Genomic DNA, 26,330 nt, shown 5'->3' with positions numbered 1-26,330 from the left:
GAATGCTGGTCAACTTGGATGGCCATGGGAGAGCCATCACTGTCAGTGACAACCAACCAAAGAAATCAGGAGCTCCGCCCACTTCCAAAGCCCTTGCGGACCGCCCGACAGTGGTGTCACTGTTCTGTATTAGGAATGGTGATTCTGCTGAGACCCACAAAGGCTGTACCCTGAGTATGTGGTGGTATAAGGTGGCTGCCAGCAACCAGGCATCTGGCTGATCCACATGGGTTTGTAAGGGCCTGGAAAGGCCTCTGGAGGCAGAAAGGAGTAAAGATGGCTCCAGTTCTGCAGGGTGAGCCAGAAGCAAGATGAGGGGCCACACAAGGTTCTCTGCCACTGGTGTCCCCTGACAGCTGGAGTAGGGAAGGGTGGCCCAAGAGAGAGGCAGTTATGATTAATTCAGTAAACTTTGTTTTGGCTGATTCTTTGGACTCTCTCTTCTACCCTTTTAGTCATCCTCTGGGAATTGAAGGTCAACCCTCAGTTTACCAAACCTTGAAGGACAGAAATCATGAAGAACATTTAATTCACAGACTATGCACATTATCCCCCAAGAAACAACTGATTATACCGTTCCTTTTTGCTTCGTGGACACCTGGCACTATAGAACCTCTTGACGGTCTGGTATTCCCCAGACCATATACGTTATCCCCCATTTCTACCTACAAAAACTTAAGTGACCTGGAGTGCAGGGGTCTTGCCTTACCTTATTCATAATTATGACTGTATGCCGGTTCTAGTGCCTGCTACACAACAGGCTCTCAAATGTTTATGAGACTAATGGGCTCACAGAGTGACTGTCAGAAACTGCAGAGAGCTTGCTCTATCATACAACTTTCTTAACCAGGAATCCTCAAAGGGTAGTCCCAAGACCCATCAGAGTTCCCTGAGAATCTGTTAAAAAGGCAGAATTTCAGAATGGACCCCAGACAGACCTGCTGAAATCAGAAGCTTTGAGAATGGGGCCCAGAAGCTTGTATGTTAACAAAGTTGTAGATGTTCCTGATCTGCACCGAAGTTGGAAAAACTGCTGTTCTTAATTGCATTTGGGGGCGGGAGGCGGTTATTCCACAGAAAGGATTCGAGAAACCTGTGGAAACTTAGTTAACTGTACAAGTCTCAGTGTGTTCTAAAAAGAATTCACACCTAGGTTGATAGACCAGTCTTTCGTTTGAATCAAGGATTAACATCCCTCATCACCCCCTGAGAGGAGTGGACGAGTCCTGTGAGACCCAGCTGGTTCTAGCACTCTTCCACTGGAGGGAAGGGTCGAATAGGTCAGAAAGCGCAGCACCATCAGCTAACATGCTTTCATGAAGGACCAAGTGTCCACTTCCTGGGAGACAAAGAATCCGCTTCTTTTGCTTCGCTGGGTTCACAAGCATCTTGAAAGCACTGTTTCTGTTTTTTGTGCAGGGCCTGCACCTGTGGGTGCTCAAGGGCCGGCCATGAGAATGTGCCAGAGTTCACAGAATCATCAGCCCTCAGTGCCTGCCTCTGACTCGGGGATGTCTAAACTGCGACCTGACCAACATTCTCTTGTGCACCAAGCAGAACTACCACTCTGCTGGAGGTGCCAGGATGCTGGCCACCTTTCCTGAAGAATATCCACTCATGTCTCTTCAGTTTGACCACGGAAATCAACAGTGCACCAGGAACACTCAACCAGACATTCCTTAAGCCTCATGAAGGTGAGAAGGTAGTCAGTCAGTCAGGAAACTCAAGCCACTGAACTTTAACTAATGACCAAGACGAGGTGAGGCTGAATGTTGAGATTCCTCCTAGGACACATGAAGAAACTGATACGAACGCAGAGAATGGGACCAGAATCCAGAAATGATGTTCCATTTATTCACTGAAAAAGAGGGAGATTAGGCCTTCTTGATCAATTTCTTCCAGTCTCCCCAAACTCCCTCCCTTCACTTTTCCAAAATAACACACTGAGAAACATTTTTGTACAAAAACCACGTATTATTCCCCCCCTCACAAAATCGGGTGGCTGTATTACAGGAACAAAATCAGATCAAAGACATAAAAAGAAAAAGTCACCACTTATACTGAAACACAACAGTGTTAAGAATTCAGGTATTCTGTAGAATTATTACCAGCATAGTTAAAATATTTCCACCTGGATCTTTTAAATTTGAAAGTGATCACATTAAAAGACCTGAGGTTGCGAGAGACCACAGTATGAACCAGAACTCCATCTTCCTTTAAAGACCTCAGTGGAAAAGGTATTTGGAATGAGTTTCCTTTGGGAAAGACTGGCGGGAAAATTCAGAAAACCCTGGCCATTGTCTAAAGGCACTGGGGTCTTTCTGGAGTCGAAAGCAATGGAATTAAACTCCAGTAGGAACAAGCTCATTTCCACTCCAACAGTCTGGAATAAACTCACAGAAGGAACAAGGTCTCCTTGGTTCCAGTACTCTGATGGTGACCAGGGCCACCTGGTTAGAGGTAACACCTGAGGGTTTGAAAGGCAAATCTTAATTGTGGTTTGATTTTTTTTTTTTGCTTTCTGATATTAAGGAAAAAGGTTCTAAGGTGTTTTATAAACACCTTCCCACACCCTCACACATGTAAAGCTTTATAGAATATATAGAAAAGATATCCAAAAGATGTTCCACTTTGCATTCTAAAGGAAACTGCCACTTGAGAATGTGAAGGGGCCAGGTGCTTCGGAAACCAAGCTCAACCCAAAACACCGTTTCCCCACCCATGGAAGGATAGAGGAGAGGGAAGACAGACAAGAAGAGAAAACCAAGAACTCTCAAGTCACTCATCAGGAGGGGTAGAAATGGGCTCATATTAAGGCATTTTTGTGGCTCTTCCTCTGGAATGGCATTCCACTCTCCCAGCCCGAACACCCCACCCTCAAACCATGATGCTTTGATTGCCAAGTGAGTTCCCTGGTACCCACAGCATCTCCTTGACAACCAACCATGTGATAGATGGAATGTGAGATCTCAGACGGGGAAGGGAGAAGGTATGAGAGGCTGCTGGTCTTGCCCCACTTCTCCAATCCCACCCCAAACCTAAAGTACCGCTTCACTAAATCCCACTCACCCTGACTACTTCAAGAGGTAGTTTGGGGACCTGTAACCCCAGCCAACCTAACCAAGTCCATGAGCTAAACTCAGCACTATCTACTTTTTTTTTTTTTAAGTTTTTTCTTTCTTGTAAAGAGGGAGAAAAAAGAATGCACACAAAGCAGTGAACAGTGAGCTAGATATACTGGATGACCATTGCCCAAGACCCTCAGAACGTTCCTGGTGGGAAAGTTCCCTAGACTCAGGGAACTCAGGAATGCCTCCCAAATCGCCGCCCTCAAAGCTTACACTGCTTACACTTTTGACAAAAACAAAATGCCCACCCCCTCCCCTAGCAATTAAACAAACCGTCTGCATAGAAAACCAGAACCAGTGGGCCAGGGCAAGGAGTGGATCTCTTCTAACGCTTGTGCTCTCCCCTACCAGGGATAAAAGGGGGTGTTCTGCCAGGCAGGCTGGAGGCTCTCACGGTCCTCACTAAGGATAACATCGGGGGGGGGGGGGGTCACTTTTCCCCATCTCTTTAAATTTTGGTGCGTCCATGTGTGGCAAAAGTCTCATGAAACTTCACCATCAGCACCATTCTTAGCTCAGATAAGCAGAAATAAGGTCACTTACAATGCCTTAAGGTTTGTCCCCTCTGGCTATCCCCTCTGCCCATCAATATTTTTTGGTTCCTATTAACTTAGGATGCTCTCCTTTAAAGCAATAATGACCAAAAGGAAAAAAAAAGAAAAGTGATAATGATTATAAAGCATTATCCATATAAGCATAAGACAAAGCAAAAACAGAGCAAAACTGCAGGAGAGCAAAAAATGATACAGACATAGACCACTAACGTTGACAGGACCTGCAGACACACTGTCAGCATACCCCACAGCGGGTCAGGGAGACGCCAGGTATTTCAGGGTGACCAGGGCACACTGGCAGCACGGGCTTCCCCCTTGAGTGCTGGAGGAGGACTAACACAGCAGGTGTCAGAGCACGGAGAGGGGTGGCAAAAGGAATGGGGAAAAGTCAGGGTGCGTGCTTGGGGCTGTGAGAAGAAAACTCCTGAAAGAAACCCAAGGAAGCGGAGGAACACAAGTCTTGTCATCCCCACTCCAGCTGGGGGCACTGGGCGCCGACGTCCCCTGTGTCTTTCGGGCTACGGTGCAGCTGAGGCTGGTGGGCCAGGAGCGGGAGGCGGAGGGCCTCCATCCGCAGGTGCTGGAGGTGGTGGCTGCTGCTGCGGCGGAGGGGGATCTGCAAACACATCCAAAAGGAACTTGTCATTGCCGGAAACACAAGGGTCCTGGGCAAGAGCCCATGCAGAGAAACAGGACTTATAAAGGAAGTTTCTTTATGGCCTGTGAGGCACGGCTGCTGCTGAGGGCTACATGGGGCGGTCCACCTGAACCTCCACGTCACCGCCCGTGTGGCTCCCCTGACCCGCGCGGCTCGGGGGTGCGGAGGTGTCTGAGTGCGCCCCACTCTCAATTCCTCCAGACCTTTGCAGAACTTAATTATATTTTGATTTTATCATTATCTTAATGGTTCTCACTGCTAATTCTCTCTCTTCAGTTAAATGATAAGTTCCTTCCTGGACAAGTTCTGTGTCTTCTTTCCGTTCTCTCAGAGTGCCTAGCCTAGCTGGGGACGAAACTGCCTATCAGAAACTGTTGGCTCTTATGAACTGTCTCCACCAGGGTCACAGAGATTGACTTGAAGCAGCGGCCAACAAGCTGGATAGCCTGGAGAGGCCCCGCAACTCCTGAACTGTAGTCTCTAAATTTTTGGCCAAAACTAGGTCAGGTCCTGAAGGGAACAATTAGGAAAAGAGCTCTTTCCTATTTCTACTCTGACTGCTTTAGTGTACAAAGCAACCATAGAGATAATTCAATCCAGGGTTTTAAAAACTTCAAGATTTTGCCAGGGATGAAAACGAATGAAACAATTAAAGCACCTCCTTGCTTACCAGCTAATTCATCCAACCTTCCCCTCAGGAGGTGTCCACCCAATTGCTAAGGCTCTTCAAAGCGTTTTGAAGCCCACCGATTTACTCCCTAGTGTCACCTTTCAGGGGAGCAAAGTAAGGCCTGAAGAGGGAAGTGACTTGCCTGATGAGGCCTGCCCAATGCCCTGAAGCCAAATCAGCAGCTCAGGATCCCTGAAATTCATCTGGGGCAGGAAGTGATGGGGAGCACCCCAAACATTCCAAACCCTCAAGGTACTGCACTGAGGGCCCTTCAGGATGGAATCGTGTATACAAATCAGGTGTTATCAGCAGGACAGGACAGTGGTAAAGACCAATGATATTATGTTTGCAACAGGGATGGCAGCGTGGTCAACCCTCCCAGTCAGCCAGCACATTTTTACACTGCCTGTGGGGCAGCAAGGCTAGGAAAAGAGGTACGCACTAGACTATGATCTCTGATCCTTGACTTAACAACAAAGATCGCTTTTAAAAAAAAATTTATTTATTTGGTTGTACCGGGTGTTAGTTGCAGCATGCAGGATCATTAGTTGCAGCATGTGGGATCTAGTTCCCTGACCAGGGATCAAACTCGGGCCCCGTGCATTGGGAGCGCACTATTAGCCACTGGACCACCAAGGAAGTCCCTCGTTTCTCAACTGTGATCCTGTACTGACCCGGCTCAAGTGCTGTCTTTCTTCTGTGCACCTAAATCTGTCCTTGTTCCTAGGGGTCCAATGAGAAAGGAGATGCACCTGTGTTGATGGCACTTGTCTCCTGGCCCTAGGAAGTCTCCCAGAGAACTATAGTGAGCTCAAGCCACTTAATAGCCTTGTGTAACTTACGATAAATCCTACACTACTATCCACTTGTTCATGTTTTATTTTCCCAACTAAAGCTCCTGGAGGCCAGGAATACCTCTGCATCCTAGCTCTCTGTATTGTATTATAAATTCATTATTATTACTTTATGTTTTTGTATTATAAATACATTATCATTTTATTATAAGCTGTATTACTATAAACAAACACGGGCTGACTCCACCTCATGAGGACCCAGGTCCTCCTCTAAAAGGACCTGGAATCACAGATGTGGCGGGGTACATGGCCACTGTCAGCTGCATTTTGGAACCATTACCATGGTCCACAGGGTAAGAGGGCAGGCCAGGCTCTGATGCACCCCTTTGGAGGCCAGGGTTGGAGCAGAACAAGGGCTCCATGGCGAAACCGAGCTGGTTTTGCACACTGTCACAGACACTGTTCAGCAGCATATGTGCCCGCTCGATGGAGCCCGCTAAGACTTCAAACTCCTCCTCAACACAGCCCTGAATACTCCTTTCTAAGTCTAAGCAGCCACTACCAATATATTGGACAAAACCAGACCCTGTTCTTTTCTTTACACTTACCTCTTTTAAATCCTGAATCCATAAAAGGCTCCTGTAGAGAAAATAACTACCAGTAGTTCTGTGTATCGATTCAGATTCAAATTAGATAGGCTCAAACAGGCATGGGTGAGGTGTGCCCTTGGCCTCGCCAGAGCCCTTGGTGTCACGAATGCATCCACGAAGGCTATGGAAGGCTCCCGACTAACTGGGAGCACTCTGTGCTCGCCACCTGGGTACCTGTCCACCAGGGATGCTGAAGCGCAATGACCAAAGCCCAGCTTTTAGAAGAGCCCCTCACAGGCCATCCTGTCCAGGGATCTGTCACACCCCAGAGGGAACAAACGGTGCTTGCCTCCCTTGTGTACAGCTCTCCCCCAAAAGTCCCGAGGGTAGTGCCTCCCCCTGCCTGGGTACTTACACATGCCGTTAGGTGCCGTGAGGGGTACCCGGGGTCCTAAGATGTTTCCTGGGATTGGAGGCATACCAGGAGGGGTGGGGCCACTCCCAGGGGGGTGGATGCTGGCTGCAACGGTGGGCATCATGCGGCCTGGCATGGGCTGTCCAGGCATCATGGAACCTGGGCCTGGTATCTGACCTGTGGAGGGAGATTCAGAGTACTAAGGTAAGGAAGACAGGAATCAACTCACTGCCCGAGAGTGCTAAATACAGATATCTAACCTCCAAAAGGATTGAAAGATCAACAGAACAATAATCTGGAATAATTTGTCTAGCTTTTAATTCAGGGTGGGGTCAGGGACATGGAGGGATGGCATGGAGGGAGGCAGCTCTGTGGGGTCGACGACTACCCTAAACCCTGGTATAGGCAGGTAGTTTTAAGACGCTTTTACCAAAAAAAATCCTAACAGAAAGCATTCACTCTGGTGAGTTTGGGTGAACAATGGATTGTCAAATATCTTCCTGAGGACACGAAATACGAAGCACGGACCACAGGGAATGGAGGGCTTACCAGCAAGTCACTGCACAGTCTAAGAACTGAAGCTCAGTCCAGACCGAGCTTCACGCACAGGCTATCTGGGAAGGTATGCCTGAAAGGGGATTGGTCACTACCACGAAATCACCATTAAAAAGGGATTCTAATTGGAAGTCTCAAGTCCTTTTCACACACAAAATATCTCTCGCTCTGCCCCCACCCATGAAGCACTGGCCCTGGAGAACCATGGTGGGGGAGACACACGAGGGACAGACAACTCCTTCGTCTCTTCCTGTTGCTCTGATGTGAAACACGGGAGACGCTGGACACAAGAACGGTGAAGCACCTCCTGTGTTCAGCCTCACACTGAACCTACAGAACTTTCAGCACACTCTTCCTGAAAAGAACCAGACAGTAAATATTTGGACTTCACAGGTCATATGGCCTCTGTCACAACTTTTCAACTTGGCTACTGTAGCATGAAGACAGAGAATATGCAACAAATAAGTTTTGCTGTTGTTTAGTCACTGTCCAACTCATTCGCAACCCATGGACGGTAGCCTGCCAGGCTCCTCTGTCCATGGGACTCTCCAGGCAAGAACAATGGAGTGGGTTGCCATTTCATCCTCCAAGGGATCTTCCCGACACAGGATCTTCCCAAACTCATGTCTCCTGCGTTGGCAGGTGGATTTGTTGTACCACTGAGCCACCAGGGAAGCCATTAAAATAGGTGACATGTATTATAATACACCCTTATGGACTCTGAAATGTGAATTTCCCATAATTTTCATGTGACATAAACATTTTTTAGTTTTCTCCAACTACTTAAACTGCAAAAGCCATTCTTATCTTATGGCCCCTACAAACACAGGAGATAGACCAGATTTGGTTTGATAGCCAATCCTGCCTTTTAATTTCAATTTTCAAAAAGAAAAGCAAGGACTGGCTAAACTACAAACAAACGAAATTAAAAGATGCTTGCTCCTTGGAAAGAAAGCTATAACAAAGAGAGACAATATATTAAAAAGCAGAAGTATAACTGTCAACAAAGGTGTGTATAGATAGAGCTATGATTTTTCCAGCAGTCATGAATGGATGTGAGAGCTGGATCAAAAGAAGGCTGAGCATCAAAGAACTGATCCTTTCCAACCGTGGTCCTGGAGAAGACTCTTGAGAGTTCTTTGGAATGCAAAAAGATCAAACCAGCCAAAATCCTAAAGGAAATCAACCCTGAAGACTAAATGGAAGGACTGATGCTGAAGTTGAAGCTCCAATACTTTGGCTGCCTGATGGGAAAAGCCGACTCATCGGAAAAGACCCTGATGCTGGGAAAGATTGAAGGCAAAAAGAGAAGGGGGCAGCAGAGGATGAGATGGTTAGATAGCATCACTGACTCAATGGACATCAGTTCAGTTCAGTTCAGTCACTCAGTCGTGTCCGACTCTTTGAGACCCCATGAATGGCAGCACGCCAGGCCTCCCTGTCCATCACCAACTCCCAGAGTTCACTCAGACTCACGTCCATTGAGTCAGTGATGCCATCCAGCCATCTCATCCTCTGTCGTCCCCTTCTCCTCCTGCCCCCAATCCCTCCCAGCATCAGTCTTTTCCAATGAGTCAACTCTTTGCATGAGGTGGCCAAAGTATTGGAGTTTCAGCTTCAGCATCATTCCTTCCAAAGAAATCCCAGGGCTGATCTCCTTCAGAATGGACTGGTTGGATCTCCTTGCAGTCCAAGGGACTCTCAAGAGTCTTCCCCAACACCACAGTTCAAAAGCATCAATTCTTCGGTGCTCAGCTTTCTTCACAGTCCAACTCTCACATCCATACATGACCACTGGAAAAACCATAGCCTTGACTAGACAGACCTTTGTTGACAAAGTAATGTCTCTGTTTTTCAATATGCTATCTAGGTTGGTCATAATTTTTCTTCCAAGGAGTAAGCATCTTTTAATTTCATGGCTGCAGTCACCATCTGCAGTGATTCTAGAGCCCCCCAAAATAAAGTCTAACACTGTTTCCCCATCTATTTCCCATGAAGTGATGGCACCGGATGCCATGATCTTTGTTTTCTGAATGTTGAGCTTTAAGTCAACTTTTTCACTCTCCACTTTCACTTTCATCAAGAGGCTTCTTTTTTAGTTCCTCTTCACTTTCTGCCATAAGGGTGTTGTCAGCTGTATATCTGAGGTTATTGATATTTCTCCCAGCAATCTTGATTCCAGCTTGTGCTTCTTTTAGCCCAGCAATGATGCACTCTGCATAAATGAGTTTGAGCAAACTCTGGGGGTAGAGGAGGAGAGAAGAACCTGGCATGCTGCAGTCCATGGGGCCATAAAGAATCAGACATGACTCAAACAACTTAGCAGGAACACACACTACCAGATATCTAACTGGCACCTAACAGAGGTAGAGCAGGAGAGGAGACAGCTCAAGTGAAGAGCTCTTTAGCAGTGCTTAGAAGAGGGCCTGTCTTAACAAAGACAAAGCTTTAAGCCTCAGGGCCTGTCTTAACAAAGACAAAGCTTTAAGCCTCACACCATCTATTTCCAGTGTCTGTTCCCTGAGCCAGGACTCAGAGAGAAGCCTTTTACTACAGGGTGTCCATGAAGAGAACCTCAGTGAAACACAAGAGGCAAGAAGAGAGGTGGTCCATTGTCTCTGGGGGACTTTTTTTTTAATTTTTAAAAATATTGCTTTTTAAAATATTGATTCCTGTGGCTACACTGGGTCTTAGTCGCGGCAAGTGGGATCTAATAACCTGACCAGGGATTCAACCTGGCTCCCTGCACTAGGAGCATGGAGGTCCACTGGTCCACCAGGAAAATCCCAAGACTGCTTTTTAAAAAACATAATACATTGGCCTTATGCCTCAGAATAAACAGGAGAGCAAGTCTGGGGCTCTGGGGGACCCCTGCTCTCTTATGCAATCTGAGGAAGTGCAGAAGAGCCCCAGAGGTCTTCTCCACATGCTGGAGAACGAGTTGATCAAATCTCCTTAGAGAAAGCAAGAGTAGCTGCTGGGCTGACATGACTGCCACCCTCACACCACTGAACATGTCATTAAAGCTGCTGGGGCCTGGGCCACAGGGCGAGGACAGATTTAGGCAGTGCTGAAGTCTATACATGGAGAGGGTGACGCAGAGATGCAAGACACAAAGGCCAAGTGCCCTACAAGCCATACAAAGGATGAGGACACATGAAGGGTAGGCAGGCAAACCAAAGGAAAACTGTGGAAGGAGCAAGCGAACGAACTTGATACCTTGTGGCTAATTAAGACCAATCTGTGGACAATTTAGGATTTTGGATGATGTGTATACAAACTAATGGAGGAGAATTAGGAACAGGGTAACAGGAGACTAAAGTAAGCACAAGGCCTAGCCTGAGTTACAGAGTCAGAAGATAATATGAATGTTGTTTCATTTATATGCAGCCTCTTCATACTTGGGCTTCCCTGGTGGCTCAGAGGTTAAAGCGTCTGCCTGGAATGCAGGAGACCCGGGTTCAATCCCTGGGTCGGGAAGATCCCCTGGAGAAGGAAATGGCATCCCACTCCAGTACTCTTGAACTGGAGAATCCCATGGAGGGAGGAGCCTGGCAGGCTACAGTCCATGGTGTCGCAAAGAGTCGAACATGACTGAGCGACTTCACTTTCACTTTCTTCATACTTGCCCTCCCCTCTGAGATAACTACATCACCTTACTATCTACCACCTGCAGTACATGTAGGAGTAATGAGCTCAAAAGATTATTGAAAAAAAAAAAATTCCCAGGTTAGAACTAAACTGTCCATGCTTGGTCTGTCTACACGAATCAAGGCACAAGGGATTGGATGAGTCAAGCACACAGAACGAGGTGAAAGACGTGGCCAGTAAGGCTACAGGGGCCTGGCTAAAGGGTTCTGGAGAAGCGCCTGATTTTCTGTGTGATGCAAAGCGATAAGGAGGGATGGGGAGAGGTGCCCTTGGTGGCTCAGTGGTAAAGAATCTGCCTGCCAGTGAAGGAGCCATGGGTTTGATCCCTGGTCCAGGAAGACCCCACATGCCCTGGAGCAACTAAGCCTGTGAGCCACAACTACTGAGCCCACGCTCTAGAGCCGGGGAGCCACAACTACTGAAGCTCTTGCACCCTAGAGCCCGTGCTCAGCAACAGAAAAGCCGAGAAGCCCATGCACCACAACTAGAGAGTAACTCCCGTGAGCTGCAACTAAAGAAAGCCCACATGCGGCAACGAAGACCCAGCACATCCTTAAAGAAATGGCTTTTTTTTTTTTTTTTAAAGAAGGAATGCAGAGGAGTCTGAGTCTAGAAGAGCTTTTGCAGAGAAGTAGGGGCTGAATGAGGGCAGGTTGAGCGGAAAAGAGCTGGGAACAGCACCCTACAGACATCCTGGAGATGGATGAGAGAATGAGGAAGAGGAAGGGGGCAAGCATGAAGTTGAGAAGGAGAAAAAATGGGAGTCTGGCATCTGACTGGCATGTGCAGTGCAGAGAATGGGGAAGGACTTTCACTCTGCGGTCAGGAGGTACGTCACTGGCTGCCATTCCAGTGGAACGCTGAGATGGGGCGAAGGGAAGGCGCAGAACCCTCAAAGTTTCCAATGGGAGGTAAGCAGCACACACAGAGCCTCATTATTCTGAGAATTAGGGTCAGTCCTCTGGAACTCTCCCAGTTTCCTTCTTACCACACACGTGCGAGGTCATTACTAAACACAAGGCTTTGTTTCCCGCTCTCTGAATCTCGTTACTGTTGTCATATACTCGCTCAGTCTCGTCTGACTCTTTGCAACCCCATGGACTGCAGCCCACCAGGTTCCTCTGTCCATGGCATTTCTGTGGCAAGAGTACTGAAGTGAGTTGCCACCTTCTTCTCCAGGGGATCTTTCAGACCGAGGGACTGAACTTGTGTCTCCTGCTTGGCAGGCGGATTCTTTACCGGTGAGCCACCTAGGAAACTCTCTGTCTCTACTGATTCTCTACTGGTACTCCAGGTGGTGAGCAGGGAGAGAAGAGGGATCTTTGCTTTGTTGGGGACAGGAGGCCTAGTTTGAGTCCAGACCTACAAAATCTCAACCTGGAGATGAAAGAACCCTTTTAATGGACTTGCTGTGATGAATGGAAGCTGTTCACTAGAGCAGATAATACAGCTCATGGTTGTTAATGGGTACAGACTGCCCCCTTCTACCCAGTTCAACCTGGACAAGAGGCCTTTGAGCAAGTTAGGAAGAACATTTTGCTAGCCCTTCTCAGATCTCTCTCTCTGGAAAACTGACATTAGAGCACTGAAGAATGCCTTTACAAAAAGGTCAGACTGAGTAAGAGAGAAAGAAAGAAGGAAGAGCACAGACCAGGTGTATGCTAAGTGAACGGACACATAACTGCTCAGTGCTAACCATTCTTATCTGCAGCAGCACAGAAGAGTTTTCCACTGTGATATCTTGAGCAAGGTATGGGCTGCCCAAACTCCTGGCTGACCAGTGAGCACACCCGTCAGTAAGCCATCCAGTAACACTCTCAAAGAGGAAAGTACTGGTGAAAGTTGCTCAGTCACGTCTGACTCTTTGTGACACCATGGACTATAAAGACCATGGAATTCTCCAGGCCAGAATACTGGGGTGGGTAGCCTTTCCCTTCTCCAGGGGATCGTCCCAACCCAGGGATCGAACCCAAGTCTCTCGCATTGCAGGCAGATTCTTCACCAGCTGAGCCACAAGGGAAGCCCAAGAATACTGGAGTGGATAGCCTATCCCTTCTCCAGTGGATCTTCCCAACCCAGGAATCAAACTGGGGTCTCCTGCATTGCAGGCGGATGCTTCACCAACTGAGCTAGCAGGGAAGCCCCTACAATACCATTCTCAACAGGGAAAGCAGAGATGAACGAGACTGCAAACTGAACAGTGCGATCTCCACTTCACGCTGACCTAGATGAGCGGTTCTGGACAAGCTGTTTAAGATGACCCAAGCCTCAGTTTCCTGAGATTACTATAAACAGCAATGCTAAATACATGCTGTACTCTAACATCCAGTTCTCTGTACGATCAGGGAAATGGTTTGCTATGATGCCTTACTATGTCTATGGCTCTGCCTTATGAGAGGAAGAACAAACATTCTCAAGTTAGAGTAGACAGCAGCTCAGAAAAAATTAAGAGATTTCTTTACGGTCTTCAAACTTTTAAGAGGAATCAGATCCAAGTCTTTTGATTCTAAATCTAATTCTTTACCATACTATTCTGTGCTCAAATCCAACAGGTCATGTGAAAGGACTTCATGTACCAGTCAGCATTAAAAAAAAAATGATATAAACTAATTCCAAGCACCATGTTTTCTTCTTCACTGTATCAACAGTAAAGAGACTGCTCTGCCTCCTGCAATATATAACTCTAACAAACATACTTGCTGGCACCTTGCAGTGGGTGGGATGGTGGCCTCCAAACACATACACACACATTCTAATACCTGGAACCTGTAAATGTAACCATATTTGGAAAAAGCATCTTTGCAGATTTTAGCTGAGGATCTTGCAGTCACCCTAGATTATCTCAGTGGGCCCTACATCTAATGCTGAGTGTCCTCATAAGGGACACATGGAGGAAAAGACACAGGGACAGGAAGGAAGATAAAGATGGAGTGGCCATAAAGAGGTGTGGCCATAAGCCAAGGAAAGCTACCAGCTACCAGAAGCTGGAAGAGGCAAGGAACAGATCTCCCTGAGAGCTCCTGGAGGGAAGCATGACCTTGCTCCAGCAGCTCCCAGAAATGTGAAACCCCTACATTTCTGTTCCTATGAGTTACCATGTTTATGAAAGGAGAAGACAAAGACTGAGTAGCTCATCCAATGTCATAAGTAAGGGAGCCTGGCTCTGACCTAGGGGCTCTGGCTCCAGACATGGTGCCCGTAACACAGCACTCTGAGGATGAAAGTGTGGAGCATCCATCTTCCAGTAGACTATATGGTGGAAACCCTGTTGCACTAAACACTTAGCTTCAGAAACAGTCCTGGCGAGAGGGGAATCAGTGGCCCATTAACACAGACGCACAGGCTTCCCTGGTGGCTCAGATGGTAAAGGATCTGCCTGGAATGCAGAAGACGCGGGTTCCATCCCTGGGTCGGGAAGATCCCCCGGAGAATCCCATGGACAGAATCCCCACTCCAGCATTCTTGCCTGGAGAATCCCATGGACAGAGGAGCCTCGTGGGCTAGTCCATGGGGTCGCAAAAAGTTGAACACAACTGAGCAACTGACATTTTCAACTTTCACAAGGTGCTATCTACTAAAGCAACACCGGGATAAGCTGTAAGTGCTGCTTCCAAGCCACCTGCTCAGAGGCAGTGGTTGACTCCTCTATTACCCTAAATCTGTATAACAACAAGCTGGGGGCGCTCTAGGCTTTTAAGACCAAACTATATACCCAACAGCTGGAAAGCGAAACAACAAACCCTTTCTTTTGCAATAAATCCTGAAGCTTTCTGTACAACAGAGTTCCTCTATCCTCCTGTCATAAACGGAGCCATAAAGCCACCGGAGTACTGGTATTTAAGGTATGAGAAGACAATGGCTCCTTGGGAAGAGCTGGCACCAGAAAGGGAGGACTAGAGGAACAACAGTTTACTTCTGCTTGTGGGACTTTGCACAGACAGACATTCCTCAGGAAAGCAAGGAACACTATGAGTGAGGCAATGTCTCTGTGCCATCCGGAGGCGCTGGTGTGCCCAGGGCAGTGGATTTAGAGAACAGATAGCGAGGAGACAGAATGCTGCTCTGAGTTGGGGTGTGTCACTTGCAGGCAATGACAGGGACCTCATGGAATCTTTCAGGTTGTTAGAAAGACTGAAAGAGAGGGCCCAGACTATAATTAAGGAAATGAAGTCAGAGAGGCAATGGAATTTGGTCTCAAGTCACAAGGAACAAGGGACTGAGCTGTCTGACCCCAAGGTTCATTGTCCTTTCCTGTACATCATCCTGCCTTAGAAGGGTATTCCTTTCCCTGGAAAAGCTAATTTCTAAGGACAAAATTTGAAGAGGGGTAGAGTTTAAGAGGACTGAGGAGAAGCCAAAAACCAACTTCTTATAAGTCATCCCCTGTTCTTTTGCGATCTAAACATCCTTGGCTTTTCTGGTTTTTGATATAGGTCTCATCATTTTTAAGTGGATGACAAGATGTGAAGGCATTTCATTTTTACTGAACATTAAGAAGTCTGGCTCACAGGTACCCAAAATGAATAGGGGCAGGCCTTACCAAACAAAATGAAGGGTGTGGGCATGTATTTTTATTAAGGGAAAAAAAAAAAAATCTCAGGTGCTTCCTTTTCCAGTAGAGAGGGAGGTGAGAGAGAGATGTGGCTTCAGAACAGCAGCATCAAAGCATAAACTGGTGGGAGTCTGACCTACATACGAGATTTTTTTTTTTTTTAAAGCAGTAGGCATCTGAAGCCTGAAAAATTGGAAGGTTTGCTAAAATTAGGCTTTGCCTAGTGGAAAACTCCTCTCACTCTCAGGTTTATTAGACCTTATACTGAAGTGTTACAGCCATCACACTCAACAGAGTATCATCTAAGGACTTCGTATTTATTCTCTGGGATGGGAGAGGCAGGTGGGTAAAAGAACACAAAACAACGAAAGGGAAGCCATGAACTTCCAACCAGAAGCACATTTCCTTGCTGTTTCTAACCACCCACAACACACCCGCTGGCGAGTCCCCCAGAGAACGGAAATAACCATGAGGGCCAAGTGAGGGGAAGCCGGGGCTCCCCGGAGGCAGCTTCCGGGAGGGGGGAGGCCCACAGACGCTCTTTGTTGAAGACTGTGCCCTCACTGTTCTCTCTGTGGGGATAACCTGCCACTCCGGAAAGCGGCACGGCAGCCTTGTTATCACATGATGCGAGTAGGACCCAAGGCACCGCAGATAATAAAAACTTGGCTGCCGTGATGAGCTGGTCCAGTTCCCTTTGAAGTGTGGGGCTCTGAGTTGGGGGGAGAGAAAGGCTAGGAAGTAGTGAGTGGCTGTAATCCTTTCCTGAGCACTACTTCCCACAGGGAGGGTTGTGTAAGTGGATCTAATGTGGGGGCCTGAAAGTCAAGTACTTAATGCCTTGCTTGGAAATTTCATTGAACAACCAGTATTTTATTCATTGATGCAAAATATTCTAGTTTTATTATTAACACATCTCTATCATCCCTGAGTTCTCACTAGATCAGATCAATTCCTACTCTGATTTTGGGGGGGGGGAGCGCCGCACTTCTAAAAATTCTTACACTATTAATGAGGAAATGATACAGGTTATTTAAACCAACATGTCCTTTTCTCTCCATTTTTCACATACAGAAACACAAAAAAAGGCTTCCCCAATGCAGGCGGCTCACTCCAGATCCGTGAGGCATGAATACTCAAGAGCACCTCATTTACTATTAAAAGCCCAAGGGGAAGGCAGAGCTTACACTGCACTCACATCCTAGATTTTTAGGCAATCTCCCTAAAATACACTTGGCCCTCTGCTCCTCCGTATCCATGGGATCGGCATCTGAGGATATGGAGGGCTGACTGTATTCACTGTTCAGTATCATTTTCTTTAAGAGACGTGTGCATCTATAGATACTCATGCACCCCCGACCGGGGTCCCGAACCAACCCCTGGTGGAAACTGAGGGATGACTTTAGGTGCCAAGGCCCCTGGGGGAGACACCCTACAGTAACAGGTGTCCTCCTTGATCACAATCAAGAACACCCCAGGGACGAGCAGCCACTACCCCGCCATGCTCCTTGGCTCCCCATGTGCTGTCATGAATGCAGTGGGCCAGGGCTGTGGGCAAGCATGTGTTCAAGAACTGCTGGCTGCCATGACTCTTTCATCTGTGCCAATTGAGAAAGGCAGTCGTGCAGGAAGAACTAGTTATGGCTTTAATTTTCGAATCACTTCTATGAGATCAAACTGTGTTTCAATTTAAATGAAAAGACAAAGTGCAGTGCTGTGTATTTTACGAAGATTGACAAAACCTAAGGGTGGTATAAGGACGGCTATGGGCACCTCCAGTTTCCACCTGCCAACTGTACACTGGAGATTCTTCCTTTGACTTTTCGTTTGATGAAAACAAATCATCTTTGGACACTTTATCAGGGAGAAGAAAAAAACCTACAAAAAGCTAGAGTTCGCAGGTGAGTAAGGGGTACGACCAAATAGTAAGAGCCCAAGAAGACAGATAGCAGCAAACAGATGTACTCTGTATACAAAAATTCTAAGCACATGAATGAATTAATGGGGCGGATGGAAGGACTGCAGAGGTACAAACTAAATGGAATATTTACAGGTGTTGGTTTATACTAGCCCCTCTGGTGCTTGGGCCCAAAAGGGCTTGACAGTCTCACAACACAGAGCCATATTTTAATGGGTTCTACCATGAACTGATGGCCAATTTTGTGGAGAAAGATTACATGTGTTTTATCTACAAAATAACATAAATTCTATGAAGTCAGAGAGCTGGACAAATTTACCACTTGACCATCTTTCACCACTTTCCCAACTTTGCTGGTTTTTAGAGGCTGATTTTTCTCCTTCCTTCACACACCATAAATTCTGGCCAAATACCAAAAGCTAGTCTACTGACCTGGATAATTACCCCCAGCTTATAACATAAATGTTGCGGCCTGCTAATTTTTCTAAACCTAGGAAATATTGGTCAGAAGGACTATATTCACAGTTATGAACTTACACCTGTGACAAATAAGAGACTAAAGTTGTTCTCCACCTAAAATATTACAGACTCCCTCGCTTGCCTTAATACAAAAAGCCCCTTTAGCCAGTTTCTAGAATCTGGTGTACCAGACTTAGCTGTTAAAACCAGTCTTTTCTGAACTGCTAATATTAAGTTAGCTTTTAATTAGTGGGTTCAATTTATTATTCATAATTTTACTTTCCAACACATCTGATTTTTATATTCAAACTCCAAAGCAACCCCACAAAAGGGGAAACTATGGAAAATGACCACCTTGAGGTGGTGGAACTCTTGTACCCTAAGGGAGAGAATGTAAACTGGCATTACAATTTTGGCAAAATTTTGGCAGCATCAACTAATGTGAATACATGGACTTCCTAAGACTCATTCTAGGCACACGACAAATTTCACTTCTTCAGGGCGCACACAACAGAAATGTATACCAATGCCTCGAAAAGACAAGGGCAAATGCATGTTCACAGCAGCACTATTTCTAATAACTAAAATGGAAAAGAATCGAGCATCCATCAACAGGAGAATGGATCATGGTATATAACACATCACGGCAGAGCCACACAGTGGAACATGTGCAGTAAGAAGAAAGAGCAAATCTATGACCAGTCGTGACGATGCAGATGCATCTCACATCCGCAGTGTCGAGTGAAAGAAGCCAAACCGACAACAACCAGGACGAGAGCCCATCCAGGCATCATTCACCACCAGCCCAACTGGTCTATGGTGTTGGACTTCATGAGGGGTCTTCTGACTGTTGGTTACAAAGGTACGTTCTCTTTGTTGAAAATCATCAAGCATTTACTAGGGCTAGTTCATTTTTTCATATGTATGTTACATTTCAATAAAAAAATTTTCAAGAAAAGAGGGACTTTCTTGGCAGTTCAGTGATTAAGGCTTCACACTTCCACTGCAGGGGGTGTGGGTGTGATCCCTGGTTGGGGAACTAAGCTCTCACATACCACATGGCAGAGAGAATAGCTTGGCACAGAAACACTCTCATTAGACACACAATGATCCTTTTCTTCCAAATTCACTTAAGAAAAGCCTATTTCTCTAAGTAAAAAGAGAAACATAACCTATCTGTATTCTTCAGACTATTTTACAAACTCTAGTTTTTCGCCACTGTCTCCCTGAAAGAATGTAGCTGTATCTGAGTCTATTACCAATCCCCTTGGTCCTCCATCACAGGAAGAGGCATCGTGATATCACTTTGCAATAAGAGGGAGTCCGGCAGGAAGCCTGGCTCCATCGTGCGGCAAGGCAACATAGCCTTGACATGCATTAGTTCTTCCCTTCTAAAGGGAGGATAGCGGAAGTAAGTAAAAATACTGTGGGTGAAGGGCCTGGCATACAAACACCTGTTCTCCCCAGGATGTAATTTAGAAAAAAAGGCAGAAGGATACTTTTTCTAAATGCAGATGGTGGAGAACTTCCTGAGAAATTCTGTGAATAGTTACTGCGGATGGTGATGCTTCAACACCATTAAGAACAAATGCCACAGCAAACCTCTTCTTAAACATTTATCCCAAGAGTTTAAAGAAAAATTTAAAATAACTGTTTTTGAAAAAAAATCACTTTGGGATCATCATTCTGTTAGAAAATTAGATTTTAAGACCCACTCAAGCAGACAGACAGAAGGACTGAGAAGTAAAGCAATCCTGTGTCATGAGCCTGGCAGACTTCTGAAACTATCTTCACAAATGTCACACAGATCAAGCAGCCAATCTAATAGTGGTAGTAAACTCCACAAGTGCAGAGTGTGTGTGTGTGTGTGTGCGTGCGTCCGTGTGTGTGTGAAAGACAGAGAAAGAGCGAGAGAGAAAGCCCCATTTTTGGGTCAAGCCAATAAAAACTAATGCCTAAACATGTCTGGGACTGTAAAGTAAAAATTCATGTTGGTAACATAAACTGTCAGATCGTAGTTGTTTCAGTCATGGCTTTCCCAGGCAAACATACCTTGTTTATTTCTATGAGATTTAGAAATTCTGCCATTTGAGAAGTCAGGTCAACCGACATTAGTAACAATGAGAATCTTCTCAGGCTTCCAAGGATCTTTCTATTTTTATTTCACCTGAGCTCTGCACGCCTTGGCCAGAGAGCCTGCATCCCACCCTAGAAAGTACAGACTTTGGCCCTGGAGGCACCTGACACATTCCCATAAAGTACCTAAAAAATCTTACAGGAAGACTGTTGCTAGAGCAATATAGTACACCACACAGCCACATATATTACCTTAAAGGAAGGGAAGGAATATGGGGAGAGATGCTGCAGTTAAAGGTACATTTTAAGTTTTAATGATGTCAGTAGTTAAGTTTGAAAGAATTGTGAGCTCGACTTTCAAGGTGGTAAAAAGCTGCCCACTTGAAGGGCACCCATGAACTAAAAGATGGGACAATTTCAGAATGAAAATGAGTAAGGTCCATAACATTGAAACACATAAAAATACAGGACATACAAATTCACAATACTAAAAGCATACACACGCAACAGAAAAATCCTTATCGGTCACCTTTGGAGACTCTTTGTGGGCGAGTGGAGGGGTGGCTTGGGGGAGGAGGGAGGACTCATTACTCAGATGACTGAAGGTAAAGAATGAAGCATTTATCCAGGCTTTCTTGCAAGGACTAGTTTTCAGGGTAATAAAATGACTGGTGAATAAAAGCTTTTGTAACAAAAGAATCACTGCTAACAAATCACTGAATATAAATAAAGGCAGAAAGGACAATTAATTCAGAAATCTTACATTTGGCAACACCTGATGAAATAACTGATCTAGGAAGCAATTCTCATTGGCAGGTGAAATCTTAAGTGAGTCATTTAATGGGGAACTTAGGAACACCAAAACCACTGGCAAACCTGAATGTCACCAAGAACGAACGGACACCACAGGAAAAATGTCTGCATCCCCAAAGTGACCCTAAACCTGCGAAAATATCCAGCGCCATCCTGTGGTTTATTTTTGGGAGATGTGTGGGAGGAGGAAAGAGGGGAGAAGGCCATGTGAAATGACACCATGCACCTTGAGTGCATAATCGGGCACAGCCACAGGCCTAGATTTCTCCAACACATGAAGTGAAGCTGTGTCATAGGTATTTGGAGGCTTAATACACTATTCTACTTTCGCCTGCAGAAGACTTCTACAACAAAAAGCTAAGAATGGCACAAAGGTGATGATCACTGAAAATGCATCTTAGGAGATCACTGTACTCTGAAATGTCAATGAAAAAACAGCGTAGACAATCCAAGGATGAATTTTTAAGGAACTTTTGGGATATACTGGCGACCTATCCAAGAAAAAGGCATCATGCCAAGAGGACCCTGGAAACAGAACCCAGCAGGCTTCATGTGGTGATGGCTACAAAGCCAGATTCACTTGTCTCCCACGTCCTGGATGACGATGGACATGCTGCCCAGTCTCAGTCAGAAATCCCCAACAGTGAGGTCTGCCCCTCTCATGCTCCGAGCATAGGGATGAGCCCAGCCACATCTGTGAGCAGCTTCCTCTCACCTGGCTGGGGTGGATGAGGCGGCGGCATCTGGTGGTGCATCAGAGGGTAGGGAGGGGGCTGCTGATGAGGCATCATGCCGGGATGTCCTGCTGCTCCCAGCGGTGCCAGGCCGGGTCCTCCTGAGTGCTGGTGTGCCTGTTGAGGGTTCGGCCCATGCTGCTGCTGTTCCATTTGCTGTCGGGCTCGCAACTCAGCGTATTTCAGCTGCTCCATGTGGAAGTTCTGGCGCTCCGTAAGCAACTGCTGCCTCTGTTGTTCTAACTGTTAAGAAAAGAAAGGGGAAGAGAAATGACACCAGGAGAGGCTCTCAGGATTGGATGCCAACACAGGACATCCACACGGTGCCAAAGTTCCCCAAACCTCATCACCGTTACATAGTCACCTCCTCTCCTGCAACCACCACAGTCAGAGAAAAGGCGCTGCTTCTTGAGTAGCACTGAAGTCAAGCTTTTCTCTATGTTAAGTGTAAGATTTGCCTTTCCTTGGAACTTTCACCCCATGTGGGGCAACTGTACTCAGCACACAGGTAATCCCTTTGTTGGCAGGCCCTCAGATATTTAAAAAATAGCTTCCATGACCGCCTTACTCTCTTAGGTGACACAAGCATCTCTTGTCCTCTTGATAGTTCCTTAAGATACTAGTATTTCAAGTCCAACCATTTTAGGTGCTCTCTTCTGAAAGTGATCCTTTTTGGCTACTATTTTAGAATGTGACATCACAGTTAAATCCTCTGCACGAGTGGACGTGGCCTTAGCTGAAAAGATACACATCTTCTCGATGGAACTTTGGCACTGCTACTGTAAATCTTAGCTTCCAAGTAGCCAAAATTATACTGGGTGACACATTCAAAGCATATTTTCAAAGTCTAAATAAAAATTTACATGACTCGTGGTCTGAAGAAAATAAGCATTTCAGTATTCAAGATAATCTTTCTGGGACCCAAATTAAAATACAGAGAAATAAGAGAAGTAAGTTATTATATATGCTAGAAAATTCAGAAACCATATGCCAAACAGTAGCACAGAATGGGTGGTCACCTTAAAAGCCATCAAAATTAATTTAAACCCAAAGCTGACAGAGAAAAATCATCTTTAACATGAACAAAAATAAAAATTCAGGTTTCTAGAAGTAAGCATTATAAAGATCATAAGGAGGGTTTGATCTATTTCTACTCTATAATGTTCTACCCCACCATTGTCGAGAGCAAGATCTTATTCACTGGGAGGCATTTATCTATAGCAGCCACAATGGCTCTTGGGCACTTGAAATGTGGCTAATCTGAAAGGAGATGTACTATCAATGTAACACCTGCAATGAATTTTGAAATCTGAAAAAAATTAACTTTTCATACTGATTACATGTTAAGAATAACATACATATATTGCATTAAACAAACTATCTTTATGATTTTATTGTTTTTTTTTAATGTGGCTACTAGAAAATTTTAAATTAAATATATGGCTCACTACATTGCTGCTGGAGAGCACTACTCCAAGTTAAGGAAATGGAACGTTTTGGCTTTCAGGAGCAGTCAGTTTTATAGATAAATACTACATACTATCTTTAGCAAAATCTAGGTAGAATATGCATGAGTATTTGCTTGCGAATCTGGGCTCTTAGCAGAGAGCAGCTTGGGGAGAAGTCCCTAAGGAGCCTAGTGAGAAGCTTCACTGGCTGTCAGGAGTTAGCCAGGAGGGAACATCCACAGATGGACTGGGTGTGGGAAGACAGGCCGTGGACACAGCGTGAAGCCAACCAGCATGGCCAGGTGAGGAGGAGAAGAAAGGGAGAGAACAGATGGCAACACTTATACCATGAGTGTGTTTAGCTGGCTTGCAGAGAGTCTCCCTTGGGAGATGGAGATCTGAAACAAAAGGATTCTGTGAGTGGTTGAGGGTGATCAGGTGGAGAAGGCGATGGCACCCCACACCAGTACTCTTGCTTGGAAAATCTCATGGACGGAGGAGCCTGGTAGGCTGCAGTCCATGGGGTCGTTGAGGGTCGGACACAACTGAGCGACTCCACTTTCACTTTTCACTTTCATGCATTGGAGAAGGACATGGCAACCCACTCCAGTGCTCTTGCCTGGAGAATCCCAGGGACAGGGGAGCCTGGTGGGCTGCCGTCTATGGGGTCGCGCAGAGTTGGACACAACTGAAGCGACTTAGCAGCAGTAGAGGGTGATCAGGAGAGAGGAGACAGGGTGCTACTGCTACCATGGTCTAACAGGCTGGTGGGGGCTCTTCCTAACAGTGACCGGAAGAGGCAGGAGCCGGCTCAGTAACATACCCTTCTTTTCAGAATTGGAAGGGAGCTGTAAGAGAACAAAATTCTCAACAGCCAGAGAATCCTCTGGAAGTCCAGCTCTGCAAGATGACTAATCAGTGAGATAATGGAGGTAAAAGATAAATCAAACAAAAAAAAGAGAGAGAAATCTAAAGATTCTGACCATATGTCCTAGGTTTTGCTTTCTTCTAACCGTTCTTTCCAGGAAATTTAGCACTACCCTGAAGTTAGACTTACGAGGTTGCCAGAAAAGGACCTCAACCTATGTTCCTGTTGAGCCACTATTGCTCTGAACAGCTTGGCTGAAGTCCTGCAGTTATGTAAGAACTCTAGAATATAGGTCAAGATTTGCTTTATAAAAAGCTGAACTGTTACTGGAGGGAGATTTTGTGTCTCTGAAGGGAAATTTTACCTATCTCCGTGTTTGTTTGTTTTTAAATCAAACTAGCCTTTCTTCAGGAGCTGACCTTAGTATCAAAGCATTAATCTTGAAGATAAAAATCTGCCCCACCTTCTTTGTCTAGTGAAGTTGCTCAGGCATCTGACTCTTTGCAACCCCATGGACTGTAGCCTGCCAGGTTCCTCCATCCATGGGGTTTTCCAGGTAAGAATACTGGAGTGGGTTGCCATTTCCTTCTCCAGGAGATCTTCCCGACCCAGGGATTGAACCCAGGTCTCCCACATAGTAGGCAGATGGTGCTTTACCATCTGAGCCACCAGGGAAGTCCAGTCCTTCTCTAAAATGAACTGACCTCAATTATACTATTTTCTCATGAGCTTCAATTATCACTTCAAAACATACAAAGTAATTAAATGATAATTAGAAGAATTAAAAAGGATGTGATTAAATATACACATACACATATATACACATACACACACACCTGGAAAGAACCCAATTTAAGCTTTAGATTAAATGTGCAACGAACAGCTCCTGTGAAGTGAGAGCAATGTTCACGGCAGGTTACCAGCTGGCTCCAGGAGGACCACTTCTGTTCTGGGGAGCCTGCAGCAGAGCTTATGGACACATACTGGCCCCACCATACAAAAGGAATCTCTCTTGTTACAGGTAACTGACTATTGCTGCCTGCATGCTAAAGTTGCTTCAGTTGTGTCCAACTCTGTGTGGCTCTATGAACTGTAGCCCGCCAGGCTCCTCTGTTCATGGGATTCCCCAGGCAGGAACACTGGAGTGGGTTGCCGTGCCCTCCTCCAGGTGATCTTCCCAACCCAGGGATTGAACATCTCTTACACCTAACCTGCCCTGGCAAGTGGGTTCTATACCACTAGCACCACCACTGTTACGCAATCTAACTGCCACTTCTGTGGCAATCAAATGTGAATGTGAACTGTGAATTTTTGAGGAGAGCACAATAGTTCTGAGCAAACTTGAAATTCACAAAACCAATAATCCAGCGATTCTATATGTGGACATCTGTGCTAGAAAACTGTATGTATGTTTGTATAAGGACAGTCATTAATGTATTATTTTTGATGTACATTTATGTCTGAGATACACTGACTAGAAAAGAAACAAGTTGCAATAATATTTCTATCAATTATATATATATATAAAAACACTGTGGTCACAAACAAACATTATCTACTCATTGGAAATGTTCTGGAAGACACTAAATTATTAACAGTGATTATTCCTAGGAATAAATTTGAAGTCACTTTTTAATGTATTCATATTATTTGTGTAACCACAAAACACAACACTAAAACTGACCAAGTAACATGCTTCAGATAACCTGACTTTCTTTTCTCCTTTTTCTATGATCAAAGACTACAGATAACTCCCCACGGCTAAGCCAAATAGTGTAGATTACTCCTGTAAACAGGGAGCTAATGAATCTGTTCACTTTCTCTCGCGGCTCCAATATGGGTCTAGGGAACCCAATATCATACAAAGCTGCCTGTGGCTCTGATCGGAAGACATCCTCGACCCCCAGAGCATTCAAACTCTGCCTTCCTCTCCCTCTTCATTCCGATGCCGTGTATGTATAAAGCAGCAAATCCAAGCAGAACCGGAACACAACAGAGCACTTTTCTACAACAAGACCCCAAACGCACACACAGCTGCAACTGCAGCTGAAGTTCACACAGAGCTTCTCTCCCAACTTCATTTGCATAGGACAGGGAGGAGGGGTGGGAAACAGTAAAAGAAAGTGGCGGCCTCAAAAATCCATCTACACTGCCAAGGGTAGTAGCAGAGCCCTGAAGCCTCTGACTAGTTGGCCTCAGAACCGAAGTAAACAAACACACCTTCCTTTGAAAGGTTTGATATCAATGAACAGAAATCCACTTAAGAAATAAGTGGGCATAATCATTCCTTTGTACACCTCTGGAAAAACAAAACAACTCAACTGCATCTTTCTGCTTCCACACCTGCTTCTGGAGGTGGAAATCCCAAAGCGGAGCTGACATCATTTTTGCGACCGGTCACCTGTAAAGTCCTTGTAAAGTGCCTGCTGCCTGAAGCCCTGTGTCTT

The 26,330-nt window shown here is 45.7% G+C and overlaps 1 protein-coding gene and 1 non-coding gene across 2 annotated transcripts in view; one reads left to right on the top strand and one right to left on the bottom strand.

Moving 5' to 3' along the window:
* Nucleotides 1-1,910: 1,910 nt before the first annotated feature.
* Nucleotides 1,911-26,330, bottom strand: part of SMARCC1 (SWI/SNF related BAF chromatin remodeling complex subunit C1) — a 121,889-nt gene continuing 97,469 nt past the window's right edge. Inside the window, exons 26-28 of the mRNA XM_068982944.1 lie at nt 21,549-21,810; nt 6,810-6,986; nt 1,911-4,298 (exon numbers count right to left, since the gene is read on the bottom strand). Of these exons, the coding sequence (XP_068839045.1) occupies nt 4,201-4,298; nt 6,810-6,986; nt 21,549-21,810 (537 nt within the window). The 3' untranslated portion in view covers nt 1,911-4,200. The remainder of the gene's footprint in view (nt 4,299-6,809; nt 6,987-21,548; nt 21,811-26,330) is intronic.
* Nucleotides 10,773-10,844, top strand: TRNAS-GGA (transfer RNA serine (anticodon GGA)). The gene has a single exon. It is a non-coding gene; the product is annotated as a tRNA-Ser (tRNA).

The sequence above is a fragment of the Capricornis sumatraensis genome, chromosome 10 (genome assembly GCF_032405125.1).
Source record: "Capricornis sumatraensis isolate serow.1 chromosome 10, serow.2, whole genome shotgun sequence".
NCBI lineage: Eukaryota > Metazoa > Chordata > Mammalia > Artiodactyla > Bovidae > Capricornis > Capricornis sumatraensis.
Note: the sequence above shows the minus strand (reverse complement) of the source record. Positions and strands in the feature narration are given on the sequence as shown.